This window comes from Anoplopoma fimbria, chromosome 11, assembly GCF_027596085.1.
Source record: "Anoplopoma fimbria isolate UVic2021 breed Golden Eagle Sablefish chromosome 11, Afim_UVic_2022, whole genome shotgun sequence".
Taxonomy (NCBI): Eukaryota; Metazoa; Chordata; class Actinopteri; order Perciformes; family Anoplopomatidae; genus Anoplopoma; species Anoplopoma fimbria.
The window spans coordinates 10,874,134-10,899,752 of record NC_072459.1 but is presented as its reverse complement, the minus strand read 5'-3'; the positions used below and the strand labels follow the sequence as shown (position 1 = coordinate 10,899,752).

Here is a 25,619-nt window from a genome sequence, read left to right as displayed (position 1 = left end):
TGGAATGCTGTTTATGGGGAAAAGGTGAGCCGAGGCCCAGCACAAACCTCTAATCCTCAATTGCAATTTTATCGCTCAAGCGCCCGAGCCCCGATGACATCTTTGTCAAACGGCTCAAAGCTGCACGTGCCTCCATATCCGGGTGACGGATGACATCATGGCGGGGTTGATCTACGGAGCACGCATGGCTGTCTGCAGTGAGAGATGTCAGGCCGGTTTATTTGCCTTCAGTCCTGAAGCCGGTTGGCTCAGGCGGCGCAGTGAAGGCCTGAGGGATGCTGTAATGGCAAAACTAACCCTCTCTGCTCCAGAGCCGGTTCAAAGAAAGGTGATATATTTTCAGAGGTATTTTTTATTGAATCCCTCGAGGAGTATTTTGTCTTTGTGTCCTCCCCACTTTATGGTCAGCTGTAAAGGCAGGATAACGATGATTTTATAGTCGTAATGACTTTTTTGCCAAGATAGCACCACGGCTCTACAGCTGGCAATTTTGTACAGGTCGAAAACATCCCATTGACTATTGGATGGATTGCTATGACATTTTGAACACACATTTATGGTTCCAAGACGATGAAATGGTGACCCTTGGCTAACACCAGCAGGTTTATATTTTTGGGGATTAGTAAAATGTCTTGATCTATTTAATCTATTAAAACAGTTCGCTCGATGAGCCTGCTTCGTTTTGCTGCAGCCCCCTACGTTGACGCCTCCACTGAGCCTGAATTGCTCTATTGAAATGAAGGGGCTGCATTTTCTTTATACGTGGCTCAACTTAGTCTGAACCTGAGCTTAGTGTTCACAGGATTCTTTTCATCTTATTCGATATAGAGAAACACAAACTCAGTCCGACACCCTCATCTGGTGCTTAGCAATATTCCTGCTGATGCATAACTGAATATGGCAAAAAAAAGTGATGATGCAGAATTTATGCTGTTTACTCTTGCATGTAACATGATGAAGACAATTGGAATCTCCTGCTTGCAGCCAGAAATATGAATCAGACGGCACATGTTGCTCCTAAGAGCAGTTCCAGTGTCAGACAGACCCTCAGCGGATTAAAATAGTCAGAGCTCATCTGGTTCCTAGTTTGGTCAGAGTACCAACTCTACGTTGTCTTGCCCCTGGAAGGCAATCGTCCAGTGGTGCCGGTGATGAACAGCTCAATGGCAGTGTATTATCTTCATGTCTGTTTATACTGTGCAGGCTTTAGCCGTTCTCCTTCCCCTGCTTTCTTCTGATCTAACGCTTTTCTGGAGTTCTTAGTTTACTCTGGACCGTTCTCGTACATCTGGGTTATTTTTCAACCGACTGACTTGCAGGGACTTATCAAGGCATATATGAGTTCAGATACCTGCACGAGGCATTCCGGCCCGACTGCGGGGCTGAAAAATGATCTTGAGTCACAATTTAAGTGTTTATTCAATCCAGGACTTATTATCAACACCGCCAATGCTCTGGTGGTGCACGTTCAGAAATGTGTCTGAGAGCCAGGTCAGTAGAGTGTTTTCTAATCCCTCCTAGTGTATAAAGCTATTTGGGAGCACACCAGGAGCTAGAAAACATCTGTATTGCATACAGATGGTGTCCGATAGAATACTTCTATGGACAGAGACATATCTTCCCTGAGAGAGGTCCACAAGTGCACATCTGAGAATTTCCTTTTTAAAACCGTGATTTGATGTCGGCGTGTGCTCTCAACATATGTAACAATGTCAACGTCTCTCGTAGCTGAAACAATAAACTTAGTTTGAACCACCAGTGTGGTCTTTAAGCACACATTCAACTGACAGCTCTGATGATTCATAGTTTGTTCTGCTTCACTGACAGGGATGATTCCAGCACAGGAGTCTTAGCAGAGCCTTTACATTTAGCGGAAACGTCAAACATTTTGGGATAAAATCTTGTAACAAAAACTTTTAAGAAGGTTTGTATTAGTTTAATCCCTATGTATTCAGTTTAAAGTAAAACAATCTGCCTATTAACACCTCTAAGGGTTACTAATTTACACTTCATATCTTGTTGTTTTTTTTGTACAGAAACAAAAAATGATACATCTTCCATCTATTATTTGGCAAACATCCGCTGGGCACCAGTAACGTACTGGAGTCTTGTTTTCACAGTGAGGTAGGGCTGGGGGGGAAACAATACAGCATAGAGTGGAGTTTCATTGTTCTTCTGTCCATGGGGCTCCTGCTGCACCCGGAGCAAGCAAACTATGTGTGTCATTAACTGTCCTCGTCTATCAGAGTGAGAAGCACACTGAGAGGAAAACGGATTCGGGGAGAAGAAACGGCGATGAAATCTTTCGTGACCGCTTAGAGAGGTTTAACCAGAACTTTCAACAGTCGATTCTCAGAGAGTGACATTGGTAAGAAGAGAAAAGGAAGTGGGCTTTTAGTTAGAATTGAGAGGACCCACATGTGCGTGTTGCTCTATGTGCTCAAGCTGGATTTCATATTTCTTGTGGTCATCCCTATCCGTACAACAGTTGGCTTTGGTTGTAGATTTTTCAAGCGCCCATTGGACTGAAACAAAGCTGTATGTCAACGGAGGTTGTACAGTTCAAAGCCCTGTTACCCCGGTAACCTACCTCGTGTTCAAGGGTGCAACATGGCAGCTCAGGTTCTCCCCATTTGTTTTTGTTTTTTTTTTTTACAATTTGTCATCTGCGGCCATTTAACAGTGACACAAGAAGGTTGTGTTGAACCGTCTGTCCTCTTGCCATACACAGCCGTCCGGCCACGCTCCTCAGGGCGAGTGTGGCCATAAAAATGACAACAGTAATTTGGGGAGACACATTGGGCTGAGAGGTTAACGGCTCCTGTTCCATGTAAACTCCATCGCTGACCTCTATGCCTTATGGGAAAGCTCACTGTAACTCTAGAATTAGTACACAGATACCAAGGGGGCTCTCTGACTGACTGACTGAGACGCAACAAGAAGTTCGGATCCAACAAGCTCTAAATAGCAGGTTTTAGGGCAGTTTAAAGCCCTGGCTACTTAGAAACCGCACTTTGAAGTATATGACAGAGGCATGTGTCTCTTATTTTGTCCTCACGTTGATAATTACAGTATATCTATGACTTCACAGCACATTAACTTACTTACATGGCCCCTTTCACTTGCCTCTTGCTTCTCTTTTACATGTTGTCTTTACAAACATGTACATTCTCTCATTTCAACTCCTGCAGTTGTTTTCAGCTGTGTCATTTGACAACGTGTCATTTGCATTTGAAGACCACCTTTCAAACCCATAATGGCATCTTTGTTTTGACACATATTACCCATGGAAACAGCGTAACAAAGGTTTCAGTACCATGAACATAGGCGCGGAGTCACAGTTTGGTAATCTAAGCTGTACTCGGAGCAGAAGTACTTTGTCTCCAACATCAACAATAACAAGCGCTCCTTTCATGGTACAAGTCCTGTTCTGTCCTGTCCACAGGGATCTGTCTCAGGCTCCTGGGAATAGTCCTGTCTGTCTTCCCTCTTTCTCCGTCTCTTTCTCTTCCCTGCAAATCATTCAATCATCACCCCTGACGTTACATTGAACTATACCTCAAGGTTATGTTTAAAGTATAGGTTTCATCGAAGAGGCATTGACTTCAAGAAGTTAGGATCAAGTAGTGAAGGAATATGTATTTTTATTTGTCTTATTTGGTCGTCTGTTTGAAAATGTTGCATTGTTTGTCCCGCAGAGTGCCAAGAGCCTTCAGAACAACAAGGATTCACGCATCCTGTGGGCCAAAGACGACCATTTACTCACCACTGGCTTTGATATGGTGAGGAACTCTTTGTACATCTTGCATTGATCAGGAGTCCTGTGTTTATAATCTGTCAATATGTAGTCAAGCAAGTACATGTGCGTTATTCTCGGGTTTGACCATTTTGAGTTTTTGAGAACCGACAGATTAGTTTGGTACTGAAGTAGCAGTTTGTTAAATGTGATTACAGGAAGACTAAAATAACAGGATCGTTCCTTTAATTCCAATAAAAATATTGATTATTTAATATAAATACTGATTAAAGACAATGTTACAAATGCATAAAAAAAGAAAAGCCCTGAGACCTACCATCAACAGCACCACACACAGAATACAATTCAGTCAATTCAGGTCCACTGACTGGTTCTGAAATTTTGTGCATAAAGCTCACAATATTTTCTCTCAAGTATTCAAGTTCTAAATTGTGAGTTTTTTTCACCATATAGTGCCATCAAAAAGGTCAACAATGGAATGAAATATGGTCACTATCATCCACACACATGCACCAATTACATGCAATCCAATTGCCTTTGCTTCTAAAACAGATAGATACAGTATAAATAAGTGCAAATTACCAGCATGCATTACTGCAAAATCATGATGATTCATAAGAATAACTTTTTTTTAGCTCAAAGTTTAATTTAGTTTATATGAACTTATCTGTTGACATGAATGTTTGTGTTCTCAGTACTTAACTTCTCCTGTCGTGTGTGTAGATGCGTAGTCGGGAGGTGAGGCTTTGGGACAGCAGGAAGCTGAGCTCTTCGGTCAGCTCGGCGTCACTCGGCACCTCCAGCGGGTGAGTACTACATCAGTGTGAAACCACTGACCCCCCCAAACTGACACTGAGCGTGTTGTACTTGAATGCCTGGAATGTGGATATTGGTGTGTGGCATTTTATTTACATATATTGAACGATGTACGAAGGGGCCTCCTCACATTGTGGAGCTGGAGGGGCGTGCAGACCTCCCAGAGCTCTGACACTGTCCCTCACATTGTTGCCATTTCCTGGGTCAGAGCCACACACAGAGACTCCTATCCTCTCTCTTCCTCTCTCTGTCCATAATCACTGCGTAGGGTCAGGACAGCAGTACACACACTTCTCCCTTCAGCTCACCACTTGTCATTTCTGCCCCTGACCTTCTCCAAAACGCTCCGTTTATTTTTCCAAACACGGCCGGGGAGGACCGGAGGAGAGCAGGAGCGTGGCCGGGCTCCAGAGATCAGAGGAATGGAAAGATGGAGGGAGGAGGAAAGAGAAGAGAAAGGGAGTGAGGGTTCTTCTGTTAGATCCAGCTCATGCATTTTAGTGCTATTAAAGACAGGTTGGTGAGCCAAGTCATTCCAAACTGGAGCAAACTGGACTCTGCCAGGCAATTCAGCACGCTGTGGTGGATCAGATACATTTATTGTAATTATTCTTACCATAAAAAGGCAGAAAGGTAGCTGCTCATAGGTCTCTGTGGTAACGCTGTGACCGCACAGATTCCACATCTGTTCTTTGGCCCAGATATATGAGTCTGTATGTGCCCATGTTTGGTTGCAGCAAGGACCAGAGATACTGTGGAGATATACAGTACATAGAATGTAAATTCAAATGCAGCCTCTTAGTAATGTGATTGGTTTTTTCCTTCCCTTTGGTATCTCTGTCTGTCTGTCTGTCTGTCTGTGTGTCTGTCTGTCTGTCTGTCTGTCTGTCTCTCTCTCTGTGTGTGTGTGTGTGTGTGTGTGTGTGTGTGTGTGTGTGTGTGTGTGTGTGTGTGTGTGTGTGTGTGTGTGTGTGTGTGTGTGTGTGTGTGTGTGTGTGTGTGTGTGTGTGTGTGTGTCAGTCAGACGTTTAGGAGTTGACACAGTGGGTTTCTTAATAACAACCTCCTCCCTCTCTGCTCGCCACTCATCTCCATTTCCTCCACTTCCTCCTTCATTTGAGTGAGACAGATAGTTGCCTGTCTGAGTTCATCTTTGGAATTCATCACAACATTTGGTGCCAGCATACTTTTCATGGAAATAGTGGATATCTGATGCCATTTTTGGTACATTTCTTTCTTCCTATTCCAAAACAAATATGCGTCTTTTTATACATATCTTCATACTAGTAAAAAGTCTCTAACAATCCCCACAAAACAGCACATCAGGAACTGGGAGCCTCCTAAAACCACAGACGATAATGTTAATTAGTCAATTTTATTGCAAGGTTTGGTCTCCCTGGTGTCTCTGCTTGTAGACAGAGGAATGTTGAAGTTTATTTAGCGTCTGCAGTCGCCGTTTTGCGGTTGACAAGAAGGCGCAACATGAAGAGAATCTACCAGCAATGTGAGGATCTCTGCTAAACTGTCCTGCTCATCTGATGACAAGCTGTTAAGCCTTCTTGATGCCTTCTTTCTCAGCCACTGTCTGGTTTTATAAAGTGTCTCTCCACACTTTCTTTGAATATACTGTATTGGGTTTATTAGATACATTAGCTTTGAGTTTAAGAAAAGCCCTCTGGTTTCCTGTAATTTATTCAATATACTGTGATTAGTTTTCATTGAACATAATTGCTGGGGTGTGTGCTGACTCATCTGCAGTGTGTCCTGTATTAAATCACTTTAATCATGCTATCATATGCTGGTGTGGTGTGTCAGAGGCCCCAAGGCCACATCCCCTCCGGATGCCTGTAGACCAGCGCTGATGTAAAACAGGTAGGCAATCCAACGGCACATGAGAACTTGCCCTTCGTTCTCATTTAAGCTTCTTTGCTACGATATTTTCTTAACCCTTCTCTCTCGCAGCCCCCCCCCCCAATCAATTCTAACAAGCCCTTCTATTTTAACTATCACCGTTTTCCTTGTCTTTATAGCACTGATTTAGTGGCCCAGCAAACTCACAGGCCCATTGCATTTGACAATTATCTAACGTGATGCCGCTCAGCCATTCAAAGCTGTGCATTCAAATAAGCATAGCTTCAAAACAGGCAAAAATAGATAGAGCTTTTTTTTATCAAGAATGGACAAACTCTTACATGTACCTTCTTCCCACACGCAGTTTAAAACCAGTATGTCCCATATGTTCTGAGACGGTGGCAATGATCAAAGGTGCAATGTTAAGCACCACTACGAGACAAAGCACAAATATGTTAATCAAACAAACCTACTCAAATCAGAACTGAGGGCACAGAAAACAAAAAATCGAAGCCTCTACTTCAATATATATGGCACTGAATCATAATGCAAGTTAGATATTATGACGGTCCGGATGTTTGTTTGAGGTCATTTTATCATTCTGGATCTCTTGATCTTTTTGAATTGAATAACCCTGCTTTAGTGGGTCTATGTTTTTTAATCAAGCAGAACAGCTATCTTAGACTTTGGTGGAGCAACTTTAGCTTTTTTTCCATTTATATTAGGCTTGATGTAAAAGTGTTCAATACGGAACTCGTATCTATCGCCTCCGACAAGGCTCTCGACGTTGAGACTAGCGGCTAACGCTGCAAACAGTGACGCTGATAGAGCTAACAGTGGTTAGCTTAGATTACAACACACAGACAGCGAGAGCAACTTCATTCTCTGCTTAGGAAGACTATAGTTATCTGCTTCTATATTAATGTTCTTAATATTGTATGAAGAACCTTTGATCAATAATATTGAATTTCTTTAATTTTGGCTTGTGTTTAAAAGGGACCCTTTATGTCTATGAACAGCTATTTAAACACCATCTCATCCCTACACCCAATTCACGTTCTTTATCCTTCACCCGCCTCTTTGTAGCTTTTTGCCCTGTTTAAATGTATCTGCAGCATTAACCGAGGTCACGTCTGGGCTTTTGACCAAAGCGGCTGATACAGGCTGAGGTTTGATTCTTGTCCGCTAATCTCCACAGTGGGGAAACATCCAGAACACTGTCGAGAACAAACGAGGCTTCAGGAGTTAAATGGGGGAGAGAATGTAATCACTTCTTCATACTTAGTTATATCCATCTAAGCGCCGGCCAAACACATTTTGAAGCTAAATAGCTCCTAGAGGTTGTGTGCAATCAACAAACGCTGATAACAGCAATAGCAGGCCTGTTTCTAGGTAATGGTCAAGGTCAGAATGTTTGTTATTGCTGGCTGTGTACTGAGTGTTACTGTAACTTTTTTTTAACGAAAGTTTTAGAATGCATCTGGGGGATAGAGGCTAGTGTCTGGGCCTCCTTCCACTCATTCTAGCCCGTATTTATTCAGTATTTCACTTTGCAGAGTAGTTTCATTCAGCTTTCAGCATCGGGCTGCCCTCAAGCTCCCTTTGGCCGTCAGGGTTTTAATTTTTTGTCTCTGGTTTGTTCTCACGGTGGGTTTTCTGTGGATAATGTTGTTTCAGTTCAGCATTGCCTCAGTGCATGTCTCCTATGTTTAACAAAGCAGCTATTACAAAGACATTACGCAATAATCAAAAGAAGACCGTGTCTCCATTTTTCTCTTCACTTGATAGATTGAACCGTGCCAGCTGAGGAAGCTCAAAGTCAAACATCCAAAACGGGGCATTTCCTCCCTGTCATTTTAGGCCTGAGGTACACATAAAGATGGATTTGTTCTTTTTTTCCCCTGCCTGTTTTTAATTAAAAGGGCCGCGGTAAACATGGTGTGTAATTGGAGCAGCAGGCTGGCTTGTATCAGGTTAACTGTGCTCGTCCACAACATTCAGTAGGACTGTTTTCTTTGGAGTGTCACAACATGAAGAGGCCCGGGAGCTTGAGCCAGTAAAATGGGGTTGTGGGTGGAATATAATTTGGATGGAGAATACTGCAGGGGTAATGTTTATTTTTTGGTTGGGGTTGAAATGAAGACTAAAAAAATTGATGGATGGAGGCTGATGGGCCGGAGAGGGGTGTTTTTAACCGTGCAGAGGTAGCTATTAGTGCTGGCCTGTTTTCCATAAAGATCTGGACTTTGGAGAACAACGTGTATTTCTGTGTCCCGCTCCCCCCCCCGCACTCTTCACTTTATAAACCCGAATTACAATAATGAGTTTAATTGGGCCTCTAAGCCAGCTGCAATCAGTGAACTTTACAACCGGGCACGATTGCAACCAGCTTGCCGTGTAAATGCTCGAGACGTCATGATAATTATCCATACTTCTCCGCTTGAGCAGCTTCACACACAGATTCACCACACTCAGCATTAACACTGCAAAGTCTGGATGATGTGTGCCTGTAAAATCGCTTGTAATCGTGTCATGAAGCGCTCTCCAAAGGGTCAGTTGGTTAGAATTCAGCATGACGAAACTTGAATCTCCGAGACAGTTCTGGCCTCAACCCTTGTAATCGTCCTCTGTCACTACCAATGCTCTGCTCCTCTCCTCAAGCACATACAAGTGGACATGTAGGCATATACAAACACATGCATCTTCTATTACTCCTCATCAAGGCTGCTCTGTCTTTTTTTTTTTCTGGCATGAGGCTGATTAAAGCAGACGGCTGTGACCCGATGCCCACTAGTATCCATGCTTCTGATGGAGAGGACATGAGCCTCTCCCTGGAGAGCAAACCCCTTCTGTTTTCCCAACCCAGTCACGGGTTACACAAAGAACTCGCCCTCTGAGGCAAGAACTGCTGACAGACTGTGCTCTTAGCCGAGAAAAGAGAGAAGTTCTGCGGTGGTGGGTGCATGGGAGTGCCCCAGGTGTGATGCACGTACTCACACCCTCCATTGACTCTCCACAAACTATTCCTGTGTGTTTTTCCTAGCAGGGTCGTGCCTGGGAGCAGGGCCCAGTCATTGGGTGTAATTGAGCCAAACTCCCTTTAATCAGATGGATTGAAGACTGTACCCCAGAAGGGAATCAGCCTTTTTTTTTTTTTTTTTTTTTTTTTTTTTTTTTACAGAAACAGCCCCCCCTCCCTTTCTCCCATCCTGGCCCTGGCCCTCTAAAATCAGTCCCAGATGAAGGCTTTCCTGTGGGGATTAGGTGCAGCTGCAGCACCACTAACCAAACCAGACCAGGAAAAAAAGAAATGTTACAGAATGTTTCAACAATCATTTGACCTTGCTCCTTTCTCAAAGTTCACTTCGTAAAAGCGAACCTAGCGGAGCATTGTTGTTTGGGTCCACCTTGTCATAGTCATGTTAAAGGTGGAGGTAGAAGCAAAGCTACAATCTTCAGGTTAACCTCAGGGTCAAGTCCATAGTTCAGCAGCAGCACCCCCCCTCTCCAGGATGGCCTTGGGGGGGGGGAGGGTATAGGGTGAAGATGTGACCGCACATGCTCTGTCAAAGAACCTGAACTCTCCGCTTTCTGACAGTTGAAACATGGTGTCTGGAATCTGTTAGTCATTTGGGGTTTCGGTTTGTGATTCAGTCGAGGGGGAGTTTGACCAGGAAAAGAGGACAAAAAAGGAGGGGGAGGGAGCTCTGAAATCCCCTGCTATTTTTTATATATATATATTTTTTTAGATATCCACCCTCTGTGCGCTTTAATGGCCTTTCATTGAAGCTCACGTGGCAACCGTCTTTTATTTCAAAACACCTCATTGAAGAAGTCATCTGTTCCTCTCATATGCCCTGTGATCAACTAACAGAGCGAACGGCCTTTCATTTCTGTTCCCTTTTATCCTGTCAAAAATGTCAGCCGCTATCCTTCAGTGAATTGTTTTTATTTAATCTATATCTGGGTTAGGGTTAGGCCTGTTTGTTACCATTTGTCCCTTACTCTTCTTTTCGTCACTTTCTCTCTGTCCTGCACAGATGATATAGAAGGAGGGAGCTGAGTTTTCAAAGGTGCTGGTGTCTGGGATTCTAATTAAGTTGTTTTTTTTGAGCAAAGCCTAATGGAACTTCTCAGATCTGGTAAAAACACATGGAAGTATGTGGAGCGTTTGGCAGGGGATATTTAATATAATTCACAGAGGGTTTTCATTTCATCCCACAGGTATGTGCTCAGCACTCCAGGGATCAGAAGGACCCTTTTGTGTGAACTCGCCACAGAAGGAAAAATAGAAAAAATTCTCCCCCCTCCCACCTTCAGCTACCTCCGTCCTCACTACCTCCCCCCTTCTTTTTCTTCCATTCACCTTTATTTTTCTTTTATGGTTTGGATTAGAATTTCATGCAGACTAAACTGGAGATGATTCGTCAAGGGAAGCTGCTCTATATTTTGAGGCAGTCGTGCACGTCTTAATGCTGTTAAGTTAATTGCAAAAATGACTCAAAACTGGATGGCTTTCTGGCTTCTCGCTCTGTCTCAGTATTATAGTTTGAGACAGTGTCGGACTTCACTTTTATTCCTTTACAAAAACAGCAGCGGAGGTGCACTTGCAGCTGCAGATATAGAATATTTTCCAACATCTGGAAAAATGCCTTTTATCCCTTTTATTAAAAATGCACTTGCAATAACGTTTTTACTTCGGGCCATCCCAAGTCCATTTCAGCACTTTTCTCCCTGCTCTTTTGGGGTAGATATCCAGCAAGGAAGGCTGGGTTTGGCTAGTAGATGCAGGGCCAAAGTGGAAACAGCACAGCCCATTATTCACAATACATGGATGCAATGCTAGTAAATGAATAAACACACTGCTATTAAGTATCAATGTAATGGGATGCTATTTCTGGAGGAACCGCAATGGCAGGTTCAATGAGAGCATCCAAACCAGGAGTAGCTTATGTAAAAATCCACAAGGTTTCTTCAGAAACCCCATTTGTTATATCATTTTCTTTGGTATTTCTTTATCTATCTGTTTACCCAGCCTTCCCGGATCTCCATTTCATCTTCCAGCTCTATGTCCCCTTCAAATGTATCTACTATGTATTTTTCTCTCTCTGTTTTAATGCGTTTCGATACACCCCCCCTCTTCTTCCTCCTAGACTCTCGTTCACCACATGCATGTGTTTTATAAGACTCATGATTGTCCCTTTCACGAGAATCAGGAACCGTGGCGCGGCAGGGCTCCCGTTTTTAAATCATGCCTGGCTTCTGGACGCCAGTCACCTCCTGGATGGCTGCCACTTCTCTCTCTGCTGTGGTAGACAGAGCAATTTGAGCGATGGAGAGAAGTGTGTTTCCCATTAGTCGATGGTTTCCCCTGCCCCTACACCCCCCTCCAGTCCCCCCCGCCCTGCAGCCTGGCTTCCACTGCTGCCTCTGGGACTACTGCAGATTGGCAGCATGTCACTGCACACCTCGTAGCCTCACAAAGAATAATAAAGGTACAAAGGGAGTGATCGAGAGACTGCTTTATTGATGCACACGGACAAGCAGGAGTTGCTGCTGCCCGCATAATTCATATGTACAGATACAGATAGACCCCTTTTTAAAATAAACAGTCCAAGATAAAACCAAGATAAAACTTAGTTGTAACATCTCAACTTGGATTTCCATTTGATCAAATTATGATTGAAGCCTCCAATGCAATACATAAGTGTTGGACACATTTTATGTTCTGTAGGCTCTGTACTCCAGCAGATTGTAATATATAAAGGAAGACTTTCAGCTACAATTTGAAGGCGTTTACATCCAAATCAGACGAACTATTTGGATATTGTGTCCCACACATAATTGGAATAAAATTGGCCATTTCTGTGTTGGCTTTAGAATCATTGTTCTGCTGTACGCTGATGTATTGATCAATGAGCTTTGCAGCATTCGCTAACATCGGAGCTGATTAAAAGTTTCTGGATTCATTTTACAGCTGCTGTCAGAGGGGACCAAAGTAAAATGCCACCTTCCCAATGTGTGACAGATAAGGCGGCATTTGTTGGACTTTGTGACGTTCCTTTTTTTCGTCCATGTCTTCCCGTCAATCTGGTTCTGTACATGTTGGTCTTTGCGTCATCAGTTCACAACACTTTGCTCCTGGACTCTGTAGATTTCATACTGTACTTTTACTCTAAACTGTAATCTGCCCTTTCTATCCTGGAGACCATATTTGGTATTTGCATATTGTGAAAAACCCTCGAAGGTTATCCTTTCTTGGGAGTAGTTTTAGAAATATCTACACCTACTGAACATCATACAAAGTTCTTATTGGTTGGACAGTTGTAAAGGCGCCTTTCCAATAATTGTTCGGCTGTTGTGCTAAATTGTGCATGAATTTATGATGAAATGAAACGCACCTTTTCAAGAACCATCTCAGCAGCCAAATCCCATTATCCCATTATGTTTGTTTCTTGAACCACATGGTCATCGTTTCATCGTTTCCATTTCAGCCAAAAACAAAACAAAAATGTCACTGCCAATAGTGATGCCAAAGATAATCTCATATTATCTCAGCCATTGGCTTTTCACATCTGTAAATGCTCTGTGTAACACCACTCATCCACATCTGGCACAATAGCAAATCCTTCTTTGAGTGAGCAGACTTTTCCTATCGTTTTATAGAGAGAGCAGGCTAGGTGGATTGTCTGCTCATTGTATTCTCTTTTATGATCATGTTTCCATGATAGAAACCAGTGATCCTGCGGCCGCCATTGGCAGAGCTGCTGTATGAAAAAGGAAACTCTGAAAAACAGAAGGAAAGATCTGTCGATAGCAGGTGGGCCACATGTGCTCCTTGCCGAAGTCACTTCCCATGTGGCAATTATTGTCTGCCCACACTGTGGAAACATTTCGGTGTCATCGGGGCAGGAGTAATATGCCACGCTTCGTTAAATGGGAAAAGTGCTGAAGCGTGCTGCTGCTCAGAGTTACATAACTGGTCAGAATCCAGGATGCTTTAATGCCTCGCTGTGTTTAAATTGAGTTGATGAGCCAGAGGTTGAGACACACAGGTTGGTTTGTGTTCATGTGTGTATGTGCACACACGTTGCTGAATACTGTGTGGACAACAGAGAGTAAAATAGCAGAGAAAGGACTGAGCACCTCCTTTCAGATTTCCCTTGTCTCTATGGAAATGTTATGACAACAAAAGCTGTTCTGCACCTGCACGGCCCTCCCTGTTTCTTCTGCCAAAGGTTGTGTGTGCGACGGTGCAAGTGGCCTTAGCAGATAAAAAAACAAAACGTCATCATAATGTAATTGGGTGGGAGAGTTGAGAAGGTGATGGTGGCATGGAAAACAAAATTCTCCATTGTGCAAAACAAGTTAGAGTGGGAGACCAGAAGAAAAAGATGGAGGACCCTCAGGGGGAACACCAGTTGGTCTATAGTCTGTGTGCTCTTCAGGAAACCTCGGTGGACTTTCCTGCTCTGACATCAACTGAATGTCCTCTGTTTGAAGGCAGCTAACATTATTTCGGCGAGGTCAATTAGTCAGTCCTCTATTGTATGAAGGCTTTGTGCGAGGCTGCGGTGGCAGGGGACTGAAGAGTTGGGGACAAGTGGGAGGTAGAGTCTTGTAAGAGTTGGGAGTGTAAGCCCTCTATTGTGCCTTTGCCGTCTTTTGTCTAATTTTTTTTTTCCTCCGGCCACAAAAGACGAGGAGCTCAGACTTCAGCGTGTTTGTTGATTTAGAGAAACTGTTTTGAATTTAAGGCACACTACAAGACCAACTTAGCATGTTCAGCTGCCTTTTCAATTCAGTAGCTGTTAAATTGTGGTGTCAGGGTTAAAAAAAAAAAAAAATGCACCTGCCAGTGTTGCTGCAATCACTGGTGCAGGCAATCAGAACTACATGGATGATTATGAAGAGGTGGCCCGCTGTGGTGTGCCGTCTCCCATAAAGTCAGTGGATTTTCTCTCCCCACTGATCCCATTGCAAAAGTCAACTGAAAGTGGTTCCTGTCCTGGTCTATTATCTATAGAAATGTGTGTGGTGGGGGACAGGGAGATGTCTGCCATTTCCATTTACTCCATCATAGGGGCACTCTTCTAAATGCTCTTTGTATGTGTGTGTTGAGGAGTGCATGTGGGACACAGGTGTTTCACACACAGCTGCCCAATTGTGAGCTGGAGGGGCTGCATTGCTACCAAAAAAAGCTGGATATGTCAGTCTCACACACACACAGACACATAAACATATATATATGTATGCGTTATCTTAGTACATGCCATGGTGTCATAAGCACGTACATGCCTGAACGGGTCTGCCGTTTCTTTACCTTTTTTCAGCACACGTAGACCATCGCCAAACAGCATTCATCATCACTCTGCAGCATTTGACAGGTGGAGTGACGCAGACTTAATCATCCGTGTCTTAATGCAGCCATGCATTCAGGCGCAACATTGGTGATACTTTAACAAGATAGTAGCAACCACTTTGTTGATTCAGTTGCTTGTCAGTTCAGTTTAAACCAGTCATACTGTCTCTTTTTCTATTAGAAGATATATCTCTCTATCAGCTTTTTTGCTTTCATTTCTGTTTTGCCATTCAAACCAGGAAGTAGGGAGTGTTTTACCACTGAAAAACAGACATTGTAAAGCTGATGTGCCTGCTCGGTTTGGTACCTCCATGTTTGCTGTCTCCTGCTGTTTTTCCTTTCCAATTGGTTTCTTTGTAAGCCAGCTGCGTGGATTAGGTCTTGGAGTGAGAGTGAAAGAGCAACTCTTTCACAAAGCACCTTTGGACAAACATGTTTGACCAAAAGACCAGCCCGGAGAAAGAGGGAGGCCCTGTTAATGGAAAAATATTTTAGGGACCACTTGTTCCTCAGAGGGCAAAAGGGACAAAGCTTGGGATCTACTGGGTCTTTCACTCTGACCTGCATGGGTGGTGTTCTAGAGGAGGCAGAGCTTTCATTAGCACTCGACTGAAAAAACCCCCAAAAACACAGGCTTGATGGACAAATGGCGATAGAAATTCATACACACACGTGCGCTGCTGAGGTGGCCTGTATTATTCTTACCCGTTCTCCACACATCCTGGCCATCATGCAGCATCCACGGTCCACTGCTGCTGTGAAGCTGTGAAGCTGTGGGGACTCACAGCTGTGAGCTGGCAGTCTGTGCGCTGTCTCCACGGTTAGCTGCGGGCTAACTACTGTCTAAGCTAGCACACGCGTATAAACACATTTGTGTCTTCCAAACTTCAACACCACTCTTTTGTCAACAGATGTTTTAACACTCGGCGGTGAACATCTGACCTCGCAGAAATGTCACTCCGCTGCTCTGTTCAGTGTTGGTCAGAGGCAGAGGTCATGTCACAATGTTTTCTAAAATAGTTTTCGTCTTAGTCGGATTACATTAGCAGGCAAAACAATGTCGCAAAATGCTGCCTGATGCCTTTTTGTGCTTTTATGCAGGGGCGTTTCCGAGGGATTTTTGCCGTGGAGAAGAACATGGACGATCTGGCCTTTTATTCTTTTACTCTTTGCTCACATGCCCTGGTCACAATGCCTTTATGTCTAAAATCCTTAATTTCCCCCGGCCTGTATGCCATACCATGCTCATTCCACCTAGGCTGTTATACTAGTGAATGTTCTTCCCTTCTTCCCTCTGTGTTTTTGATCATAATAAAGATGGGGGATGCAAGACGCTGAAACTGGAGTGGAACACCACTTCCTGCTAACCGCGCGCTGCAAAAACCCAAGATTGCTAAAAGACACACAGTCTTTGAATAACATACACACGAACACACGCAGTCATCTCCCAACCCTAAAAATCTGCAGTGATTGGAGTAGGTCCCGTAAAAATAGATGGAAAAGATGCTTATAGAGACAGAAAGAGAGACAGACCGACAAAAGACAGGGACAGAACGAAAGAAAGAAAGACGGACAGAAAAGGAAAAGGGAAAGAAAAAATGTGTTGGCTGCTGGGATGGAGTTGGCACCGCATGCTCTGCTCATGACCTTCAGTGGGTTTGTGTAAATTATATCCTTTTTCAAGGGGAAAATATGTGGTGGTTGAATTTAAGAGACCCCCCCTCCCCCGTTCTCTTCATCTGTCTGGCGTGCTCCATCCATCTTTCAGACCCTCCTTCAGTGTCTTCATGTAATCGTCCTTATCTTTCATTCGATAATCATTCCTTTTTTTCTCCCTATGAAGTTGTTTCCCCTTCAGACACACCACAATAACTCCCGTACTATTTTGTCCATTCATCACCTCTCCTTCTTCCATCTCAACCCTCTACTTTTATGTCTTCATATCAGCCCCCCCCCCCCCCTCCTCTCCCTCTCCACAGTTATGCTATTTTCTGCCGTGCATGGAGGATACATTTAGCTTGTGGTTGCATGAGAAGTGATGGCTACATTAGTGTATGTGTGTATGTGTGTGTGGGGGGGGGGGTCTGGTGAATCGCTACCTTCTCTTAGCCACAGTGGGCTCCATGCGCGCTGATGCGGACTTTCCACTGGGGTTAACCCATCAACTTGAGGTGCCCACTTGGATGCTCGGCGGCCATGCCCCCCCCCCGAGGCCACAGTCTGGGCTGGCAGGCACCCACACAGGCACGCGGCGTCAGCCTGCCCAGCGGGTGTCCCTGTTTATGTTTGTCTTGTGTGGTGGCTAGTTTCTCACTCCATTGTTTTGACCATAGCACCACCCAGCCCAGCACACCACCCTCTCTCTCTCTCTCTCTCTCTCTCTCTCTCTCTCTCTCTCTCTCTTTCTTTCTCTCCAAAAAATGCCCTCTCCGACCCTGGCCAGGCTTCGGAGAGTCGTGGGCTGTAAGTGGCTGTTTGCAACAGTTGCTGCAACTGGACCAGACAGAGGTCGGCTGTGGCTGCGAGTACGCATACTGAGGCAGTGGAGAGCAGAGGCCATACTTAAAGAGCCATACTGGTGGTTTTGCATGTTTTAGCTCACGAAATATAAATTGTGTTTACTTTAAAGTACTGCCTATTGTTTTACAAAACATACCATTGACACGATCAGTCCAGCATAAAGATCAGCTTGCACAGACATGCCCCAGATAGTTAATACTTTGCAGTGACAATTATTTTGTCTTTGCTTACTTTTTATAAAAAAAATATGTTTTATTTTTGCTCCGCAATGCAGCTGCAAACTGTTACAGTTCTTCTTTTATCAAAAAGCGTTAGATCCATGAGCTCAGTTTTTGGGAAGACACACAAAAAGCAAACATGCAGAATTGATTTAGTTTAATTCACTTAATGAGAAGAACAAAATTAAATCACACACAACTACAAGAGTTACACAATAAAATAAAAAACTTATTTCCTTGGGGTCCATTGCCTATGCTGTGAAAATAATTAAATAAAAAGAACAAAAACATTTAATAATTGAAAATTGGCTGCAATTTTCTAGGTTCAAAATTTTCAGTATTCTTTAACAGGATCAACCTTGCTAATAAATACTGTTTATTTCAAGCATGTTTGAGTTTGCACAAGCTGACCTGTCAAAATTTACTTAAAAGACAAAAGTACTTGTAAATAGCCTTTTAACACCATTTCATTCAGATCTATAAGCGGCTCCTGTGTGTCTTTGTCACACTTTAGCCCCGACAGATCAGGATATGTAAACCAGCTTCCTAATAACCAGACAACAGTCTGTAAAAATCAGCCTTACCCTGGTCTGCTACTCATTCACCAGCTCACTACTAATCAGCACCCAGACACTTGTGACTGTCCAGACCCTCCCTAAGGACGGGATTAGCAGATCAACATCTTGTGTGTTTGAGTGTAATGACTCCCTCCCTCCCTCTTAGTGTTATTAGCTGCTAGAAACAAACAGGTGTTTGTTGGCCGGAAGTCGACGGCCTATTCCTGTAGAGTTAGAGTTCACATGCAGGGGTCAGAGGTCAGGTGGCCCCAGCCCTGTGGCAGCAGGATGTTTGAGACGGCTATTATTGTGATCTGCCGGTGAACACTTGTGTTTGGGCTGGATGTGGATGTGTGTTTGGGGGAAATGGAATTAGTGTGACTGATGTGGATTACTGAAGTCAACCTTTGAGCCAGAACACACACACACACACACACACACACACACACACACACACACACACACACACACACACACACACACACACACACACACACACACACACACACACACTGCTCAGTGATAAGAAAGACAAGAAATAATTTAAATGCAGTGTTTCTTATCTAAGTGCCAATCTTAAAACTAATTTAATTCTCTAAAGGGTGTGTGAGGTATAGCTATTTGTATTAGTGTTTGAAGTGCTAATAATTTGAGTGGAATGTTGTTGTTTTTCTCTTTACTTGCCTGTACCCGTAATATGCCCACCCACGTTATGGAATAGCTCAGCTCAGCTCAGCTCAGCTCAGAGATTACACAGGAGCTCAAGCCACAAACAACATGGAATCTGCAGATGTGTATACACAGTGCAGCCATGATGCAAGTAGAGTTTGAAAGTTAGCTCAGGATGTGTACACAGCGGTGTTTGATGAATGTCTGCTGGTGTCTTCAGGGGGAAGTATCGGAGGCCTGAATGCTTTGGCCTGGCTCTCTTCCCGTCAGTGTGTTACTCTTAAGTTATGGATGTTATGCTTCTACTGTTTTGTTATTGTGCTGCACGTTTTTGACTCTTAAATGTTGCTGTCTGGGAGAATAAAAAAATGGAGGAATGAAGAGACTGGAGAAAGAGAGAGAGGAAATAGTAAACAACAGGTTCCAAGTCAAACAACCCACTTAGAACCAGATATTTCCCTCCTTTTGAAAGAAGAAGTGTATAAGCACATGAGAGATTGTTTTGTCTTATTTTAGTTGTTGAGATGGGAGATTTAGCTCGTAACTGTGTCTCTGTTTGCAACAAATAACTCCCATTATCAATTCAAGATGAGTTCATGCTGCAGATGCCTTGTAGGGGTCCTCATTAAAATATTTATATCCTGATTGAAAAGCTAGTTATTGCAACTATAGTTTTTATGAAATGTCTATGTAGAGCCACAACAGCAGGGAGCCGCTACAGTTAATTAATTAAAGGGGAACTAACACCTCAATAAGATGCCAGACTCTGCATCTGCTCACCTGACCTGAACTCAATACTGCATCATTTTTTTACAGCGAATCACAATCATCTCTGTTTAACCTTATAAGTGTCTGTGTGTGTGTACAGTTTGTTTCACTTGCTGGATCAGCTGCTAAACTGGTGAGATGAATAGTATTGTGAATAGTCAATTGTTTTAATAAGCTCCGGGGACTCTGCCCAGAAGATCCTTTGCCTCATCAATCGAGTTACATGCAGTACAGCAGTTGTGATGTATTTGTGTATGTGATCAAATATGCCTAGAAATAACAAACAGAACTGTAACAAGAGCATGATTTTTTTTAAGGCAGCACAGAAATTATGACATCTCAGTAACTGTCACTTTACTTGTGTTCCTCTTCCTTTTGTCTGGAGATGGTTGTGGTCGGAAGTGTTGAGGTTTTGGGCCCCCGACAAACAAGAAAGTATTGTCTGTATCCTGAGGCCTGCCAGACCCTAGTGCATGTCAACTGTTGCTGTTGGTGACAATCACCGGAATTCACCACCGGGTTTACAAAATTGGGCCCCTTGTTTACCTTTGGTGTTTCTAACTACTAGCTCCATGAACAGCTGCTCGGACCCCCATCACTTCTAATCACAGCTGTTTTCTTACAAAGGCCATGAGAGGCAAAGAAACCTTCCTTCAGGGCTGGCTGATATCCTGACCTCTCTGAACTCATCCCAGAGAGACTTGATTACCTCAAAGGAATTTCATTTAGAAGTCTAATTCTTCTCATTAATGAATTGTGCATGTATCCAAATGGTTATAGCTAGGTTTAATTCAGTAAAACGACGAGCCAAGAAACTGTGTCCTCCTGCCAGAAAAGTTGGAGAGTGCTATAAGCTATTCTTACATGTGCTTACTCTGGAATAACTGGATTTGATTAGTTTGAAAACGATACGCTTGCATCTGCCAGTCTTGGAGAGCTTATTTGGAATTTACAGATTTTACTAGCATGTTTGATTATGAACCAGTTTTTAACCAATAAGTGCTAGTACTTGACCCCCCTCCTCCACCCCTGTCACCCTCAACGACCTCCTCTCTGTCCACCGCCTCCTCCCCTCTTTGTTAATACCATTACTCATTTGCTTATATTTTTCTGAATAAATAAAGCTCCTCCACCCACTGTCCCTCCATTCCTTTGAAATGAGTTGCACACTTGAGTTCCTTTCCAGCAGTGACAGGCTGTTCTGTTTAAGTGCTCTTAATATCCACTGCTGTCTGTTGGACACAAACACACACACACACACACACACACACACACACACACACACACACACACACACACACACACACACACACACACACACACACACACACTCACACACTCACACACTCAACACCTCCGCAACCCATTTCCAAAGACGGGTAAGCATTTCTCTGCATGTGGCCCTGCTGGGACTCAGCCAGTAACAGAGTCCCTCCACCTCCCTCTCCCTTGGCATTTCATCATCGCTCCACCTCTATAAGTTTGTCTAATTCTTTCCATCCTCTCCTTCTTATCTTACAGCATTGGTTGGATAATCACTTTCCATTTCTGGTTTCCCTATTGATGTTTATATTTCTTTCATAACCTTGCGCTCATGAAGCTCGACTTTCTTTCGTTCTGCTTCTATAAACCTACAGTAATACCAGCCTAAGCTTTTTGTGGCACTAAATCATATTTTTTATTGGGCTCCCAAGAATGAAAATACAGAATATTATTTACAGCAGGTTCAGTAATATCTGGATAAAAGGGTCAGTGAGTATTAAGGCACAAACAGTCATTTTTACATTAGAGAATCTAACGCTGCACTTTTCTCCTCTACATCTGTTTTTGTTTTATGGTTTTCTATGAACAAGATTTTCCACATATGTGAGATTATCTATTAATTAAGATCCCTCAGCTGCAGTGGGTTTTTAGATTTCTGATCTTCCAAGTGATTATAATTTTAGAATTTCAAGGATGAATGTGTCACGTCAGGACCAAAATGCATTTGTGTTTTTTTTAACTAGCACTTCCTCCTCAATTAAATAATGGCTTTATTAGAGCTGAAACAATTTCGATTGATTTATCAACAGAAAAATAATTTGCATCTTTTTTGAGAACCAGTTAATTATAGTAATTTTGTATGTAAAAAATGACAAAAGACATAACATTCTCTGGTTCTAGCCTTTTAAATGTGAGGATTTGCTGCTTTTATATGTAGCAAACTGAATATCTTTGAATTTGGGACTTTTGGGTGAACACGACAAAGTCATGTGAAGACATCCCTTTGGGCTTTAGGAAGCTGGGTGGGAAGTATTTTTATCTACTTTTTTACATCTCATAGACTAAATGATGAATAGATTATTTGAAGATAATTACATTATTGAGTAGAAATAATATTTACAGCCTTAGCAATTATCTATCACATGATCCATGACGTGATGGTTTATTGTAATTATTGGCATAAATGAAACACTTACAACCACAGACAAGTGAGACTGCAAGTTTAAAAGACAGAACAGCCTGTAGGATAACGTTTTCAGATCTTCATTTGGGACCAGGTTTCGGCTGGACAGTCTTAAAACTTAAACTGATATCTTCATTACTGGATGCAGCCTCAGGAAAACAACCAAATGCACATATAAGCAAATTAACATTGCCCAAGGCATTGGCCTACTTTATTTTACTTAGGCCTCATGCCAGCCCAGCATAGAGCCATATTTACAAAAAATATATGACCCTGATTCGCTCCGATTATACTTCACTTACCTGCCTGCTTGCATTGTCCAATTCCAGTATGAAATAATGATGAGGCGGGTCAGTCTATATTCTAATAAGGGGTGAGGCAATGACTGAAAAAGACACAAATGACAAGCCTAGGATTGGAAAAAAATGTTTGCACTAGGGAAATCCCACCGCAGTTTGTTTTTATACCTAATAATCTATTAAACAGCTTGTGAAATGAATTGCGTGTGTGCCGGCTAATGTATGTCGCCAAGAGCTAATCGAATTCAAATTCTTCCTTTTTTTAACTTATTTTTCCGCACTGGTTTTTGTCAGAGTAGCATCTGGGCCATCTACTGGCACGGACTGGCAGCTGTATGGCATGAGAGGACTGTTATTAGTACTTCAGAAAGATGTAGAGGGAGGGAAGGTGGGATGTGGGGCAGGAGAGTTGGAGCGAGCGTCGTAGGGAAACAAGCAGAGCGCCAAAAACTGGAGCCAGAGAACCAGGTTCCAAAAACAAAGTGGTGGTGTGTTTTCTCTACTCAGCTCTTCTTCTCCGTCTCTACTCTTTTTTTACTCTCCGCTGCTTCTATTCCCTCTTTTAAACTACTTGGCGCTTGTTGATTAGCACGTAGCATCATCATGAAAACTTAATGGAAAGTGCATAGAATAAAATCTTGAGATTTCAAATTCTTATTTGTGCCGGGAGGAATTAAAAAAAAAATTGTTTCTATTTTTGTAGTTTATGACCAGTTCAATGCTTTATCTTGTGATTTTTGAGGAGTTCGTTTCATGCTCCAAACTGCTGACTGATGATACTCTTGGCTGAGGTTGGAGAGATGGTTTGAGGTTACTGGGAGGTCAGCTGTGCTGTATGGGCTGGAGGGCTTTTGGAAGATGGAAGAGGAGAGAGGCAGAAAGAGAGAATAAGTCATTTGATTAAGATATTGGGAACTGCAGAGCAAATACAAATGCTACTTGAAGCCACTTACCTGGTGCTTTAACACATTTTGCTTGGCTGCATTCTAGCCTCTCTGAAATTGGAAAGAAAATTGGACAACTTTAAATAGAGAGTAAGAGATAAACAGAAAGGAGGGGAGTGAAAAAATATTTACTCAGAAATAATTCCATGTGGAATTTGTTTGGGTTGAATTTTGTGAAAAGGTTCCTTGAAACTACAATAGGGGCCATTGAGCAGCGCATGCTGAGAGTTAGTGTAAAACTTGGACCTCATCCAGGAACCGGGTTTCTCTTAAAGGCAGGGAAAGAAAGAGGGACTGTTTTATGGAAGGAAAGGAGAGAAACCGACACACACACGCTCTGTTCTCCTTTTCTTATTTATATACGTGAACATTTGCAGATGCCTGTAGAGAGAGAGAAAGACAGAAACAAGCATGCATTCTTTTAGCTGCAGGTATTATTCTTATTTGGCATCATCGATGTATCTTATCAGTCCTTTTACATGGAGTTTATCCAGTGTATCCAGTGTGTACTTATGATTGCAAGCCTACACATATGGATCCTCAGTAGATCGGTTGAACAGTTGTCGAATACTTGAAGGACAGATATACATACATACATACGTACAGACAGACTCCTTCCATTTTAATTAGATGAGAGGCTAAAACAGGCTTTATTATTTTACAACTTAAAAAAAGATGCATATATTATTAAAAAAATCAGAACACATTGAGGTTAAAGGTCTAGTGTGTAGGATTGGGCGACATGTAACAGTAAGGTGGCAGATTGTAACCAACTGAAACATATGCTCCATATTTATATATAAATGGCTTATTCTAAGGATAGAAAACACAACAATTCTTATTTTCACGTGATTATACACAACAAAAATTACTTAATGATATTATATTCCATCTTTGCCAAATAGATCCCCCAAATGCTACACCCTGTTCCTTTAAAACAGTAGAGGAAGTACAAGGAAGTTTAAACTTATTGAACCCCATGGGTTTTTTTTCTTATTATTTCACTAGGAAGGTTGGTCTCTCTGAGCAAATTGATATAATAGGGCCTCCATGACAGGAGTGGTGCTGTTTTATGTGTTTGTGTTGTTAGCATGGGACCTTGCACAACAGCTCCCAGCTATGAGCCAGTACATGCATGAGTTTGTTTGTAGGTGTGGGCGTGTTTGCGTGCATGCTGCATCAATCCCCTCGCAGCATTCTTCCTATAAAACTCATGGGTGGTCAGCCTGTTTATTGTGGGGGTTTGCAAACAATGCTCACTCATTAGGCTTAAACCAGTGAGACATTTAAAAAATGGTTAAATACAATTACAACCTTAACAAGAGTGTTTTCAATCATAATCTTTATTTCCATTTTGCCTCCAGCTCACTGCTGGTATGGAACAATTCCAAGACCTTTTGTCCATTGTCTTGTAAGAAATACATTTTGCGTGGTGGTGCACTGTTAAATGTAGCAAAGAGAATCAAATACTTTTATAGAACACTTGCATATTAATTATTAATTATATCACCTTGGAAATTGGGATGCATGACTTTAACAATATTTTTATCCATGCTAGCGACATGGCTCTTTAGCTTATGACCAAATAACTGAAGAACTGATTACATTATCAACTTCCGCTGTACTTTGTGTTTATTGCTAATTAGCAAATATCAACATGCTAACATGCTAAATTAAGATGGTGTACATACATAGACTGGATAAAGGACGTGGTCACCGTCATGAAGCTACGAATTCGGCATTATGGCCGTCGCCATCTTAGATTTTGGCCGATGTCATATTGTTTTTTTGCAACCAGTAGTAACATGAGAGGGTGGACCTAAATACAACTAATGCTGAACTAGATATATCTAGGAAACTAAAAATCTCGGTGAAAGGGTTAATGTTTTAAGACAAAAACAAGGACAACTCCCAGACAAGACAACAGAGTGGTATCAAACCGTCAACCACAAGCTAGCTGTGCCCTAAAGCATACTCTGCTTTATGGTATATTTGACTTATTTTTGCAACCAGAGGAGTCGCCCTCTGATGGCCATTAGAAAGAATGCCAGTTTAAGGCACTGCATTGGCTTCACTTGTAAGACTCAGAAGTTACCACCTGTTGTGACATTAAACCTGTTTAACATCAGCATGTTAGCATTGTCATTGTGAGCATGTTGGCATGCAGACATTAGCATTTAGTTAAAAAAACTGCCAGTCTGTAGACTTTTGTTATTACTGTAAAAACATTAAAGAGGGAGCTAGAGTCTGACACACGCTCACCCGAATGTCCATGCAGACGCTTGGTACTGTACCACTATTGAAATGTATAAAGCACAAATACACAAGCACATGTACACACACAAACTCTCTAATGTGTGGATGATATCCAGCATAATTACACCTACACTTGAACCTTTGTTCCCTTCTCTT

At 42.5% G+C, this 25,619-nt stretch overlaps 1 protein-coding gene across 1 annotated transcript in view; it reads left to right on the top strand.

Annotated features, from left to right (window-relative positions):
- The window catches only part of coro7 (coronin 7), a 107,099-nt gene that overhangs the window by 29,071 nt on the left and 52,409 nt on the right, over window positions 1-25,619 (top strand). The window contains exons 8-9 of the mRNA XM_054606845.1: window positions 3,699-3,782; window positions 4,481-4,563. Coding sequence (XP_054462820.1) covers window positions 3,699-3,782; window positions 4,481-4,563 — 167 coding nt within the window. The remainder of the gene's footprint in view (window positions 1-3,698; window positions 3,783-4,480; window positions 4,564-25,619) is intronic.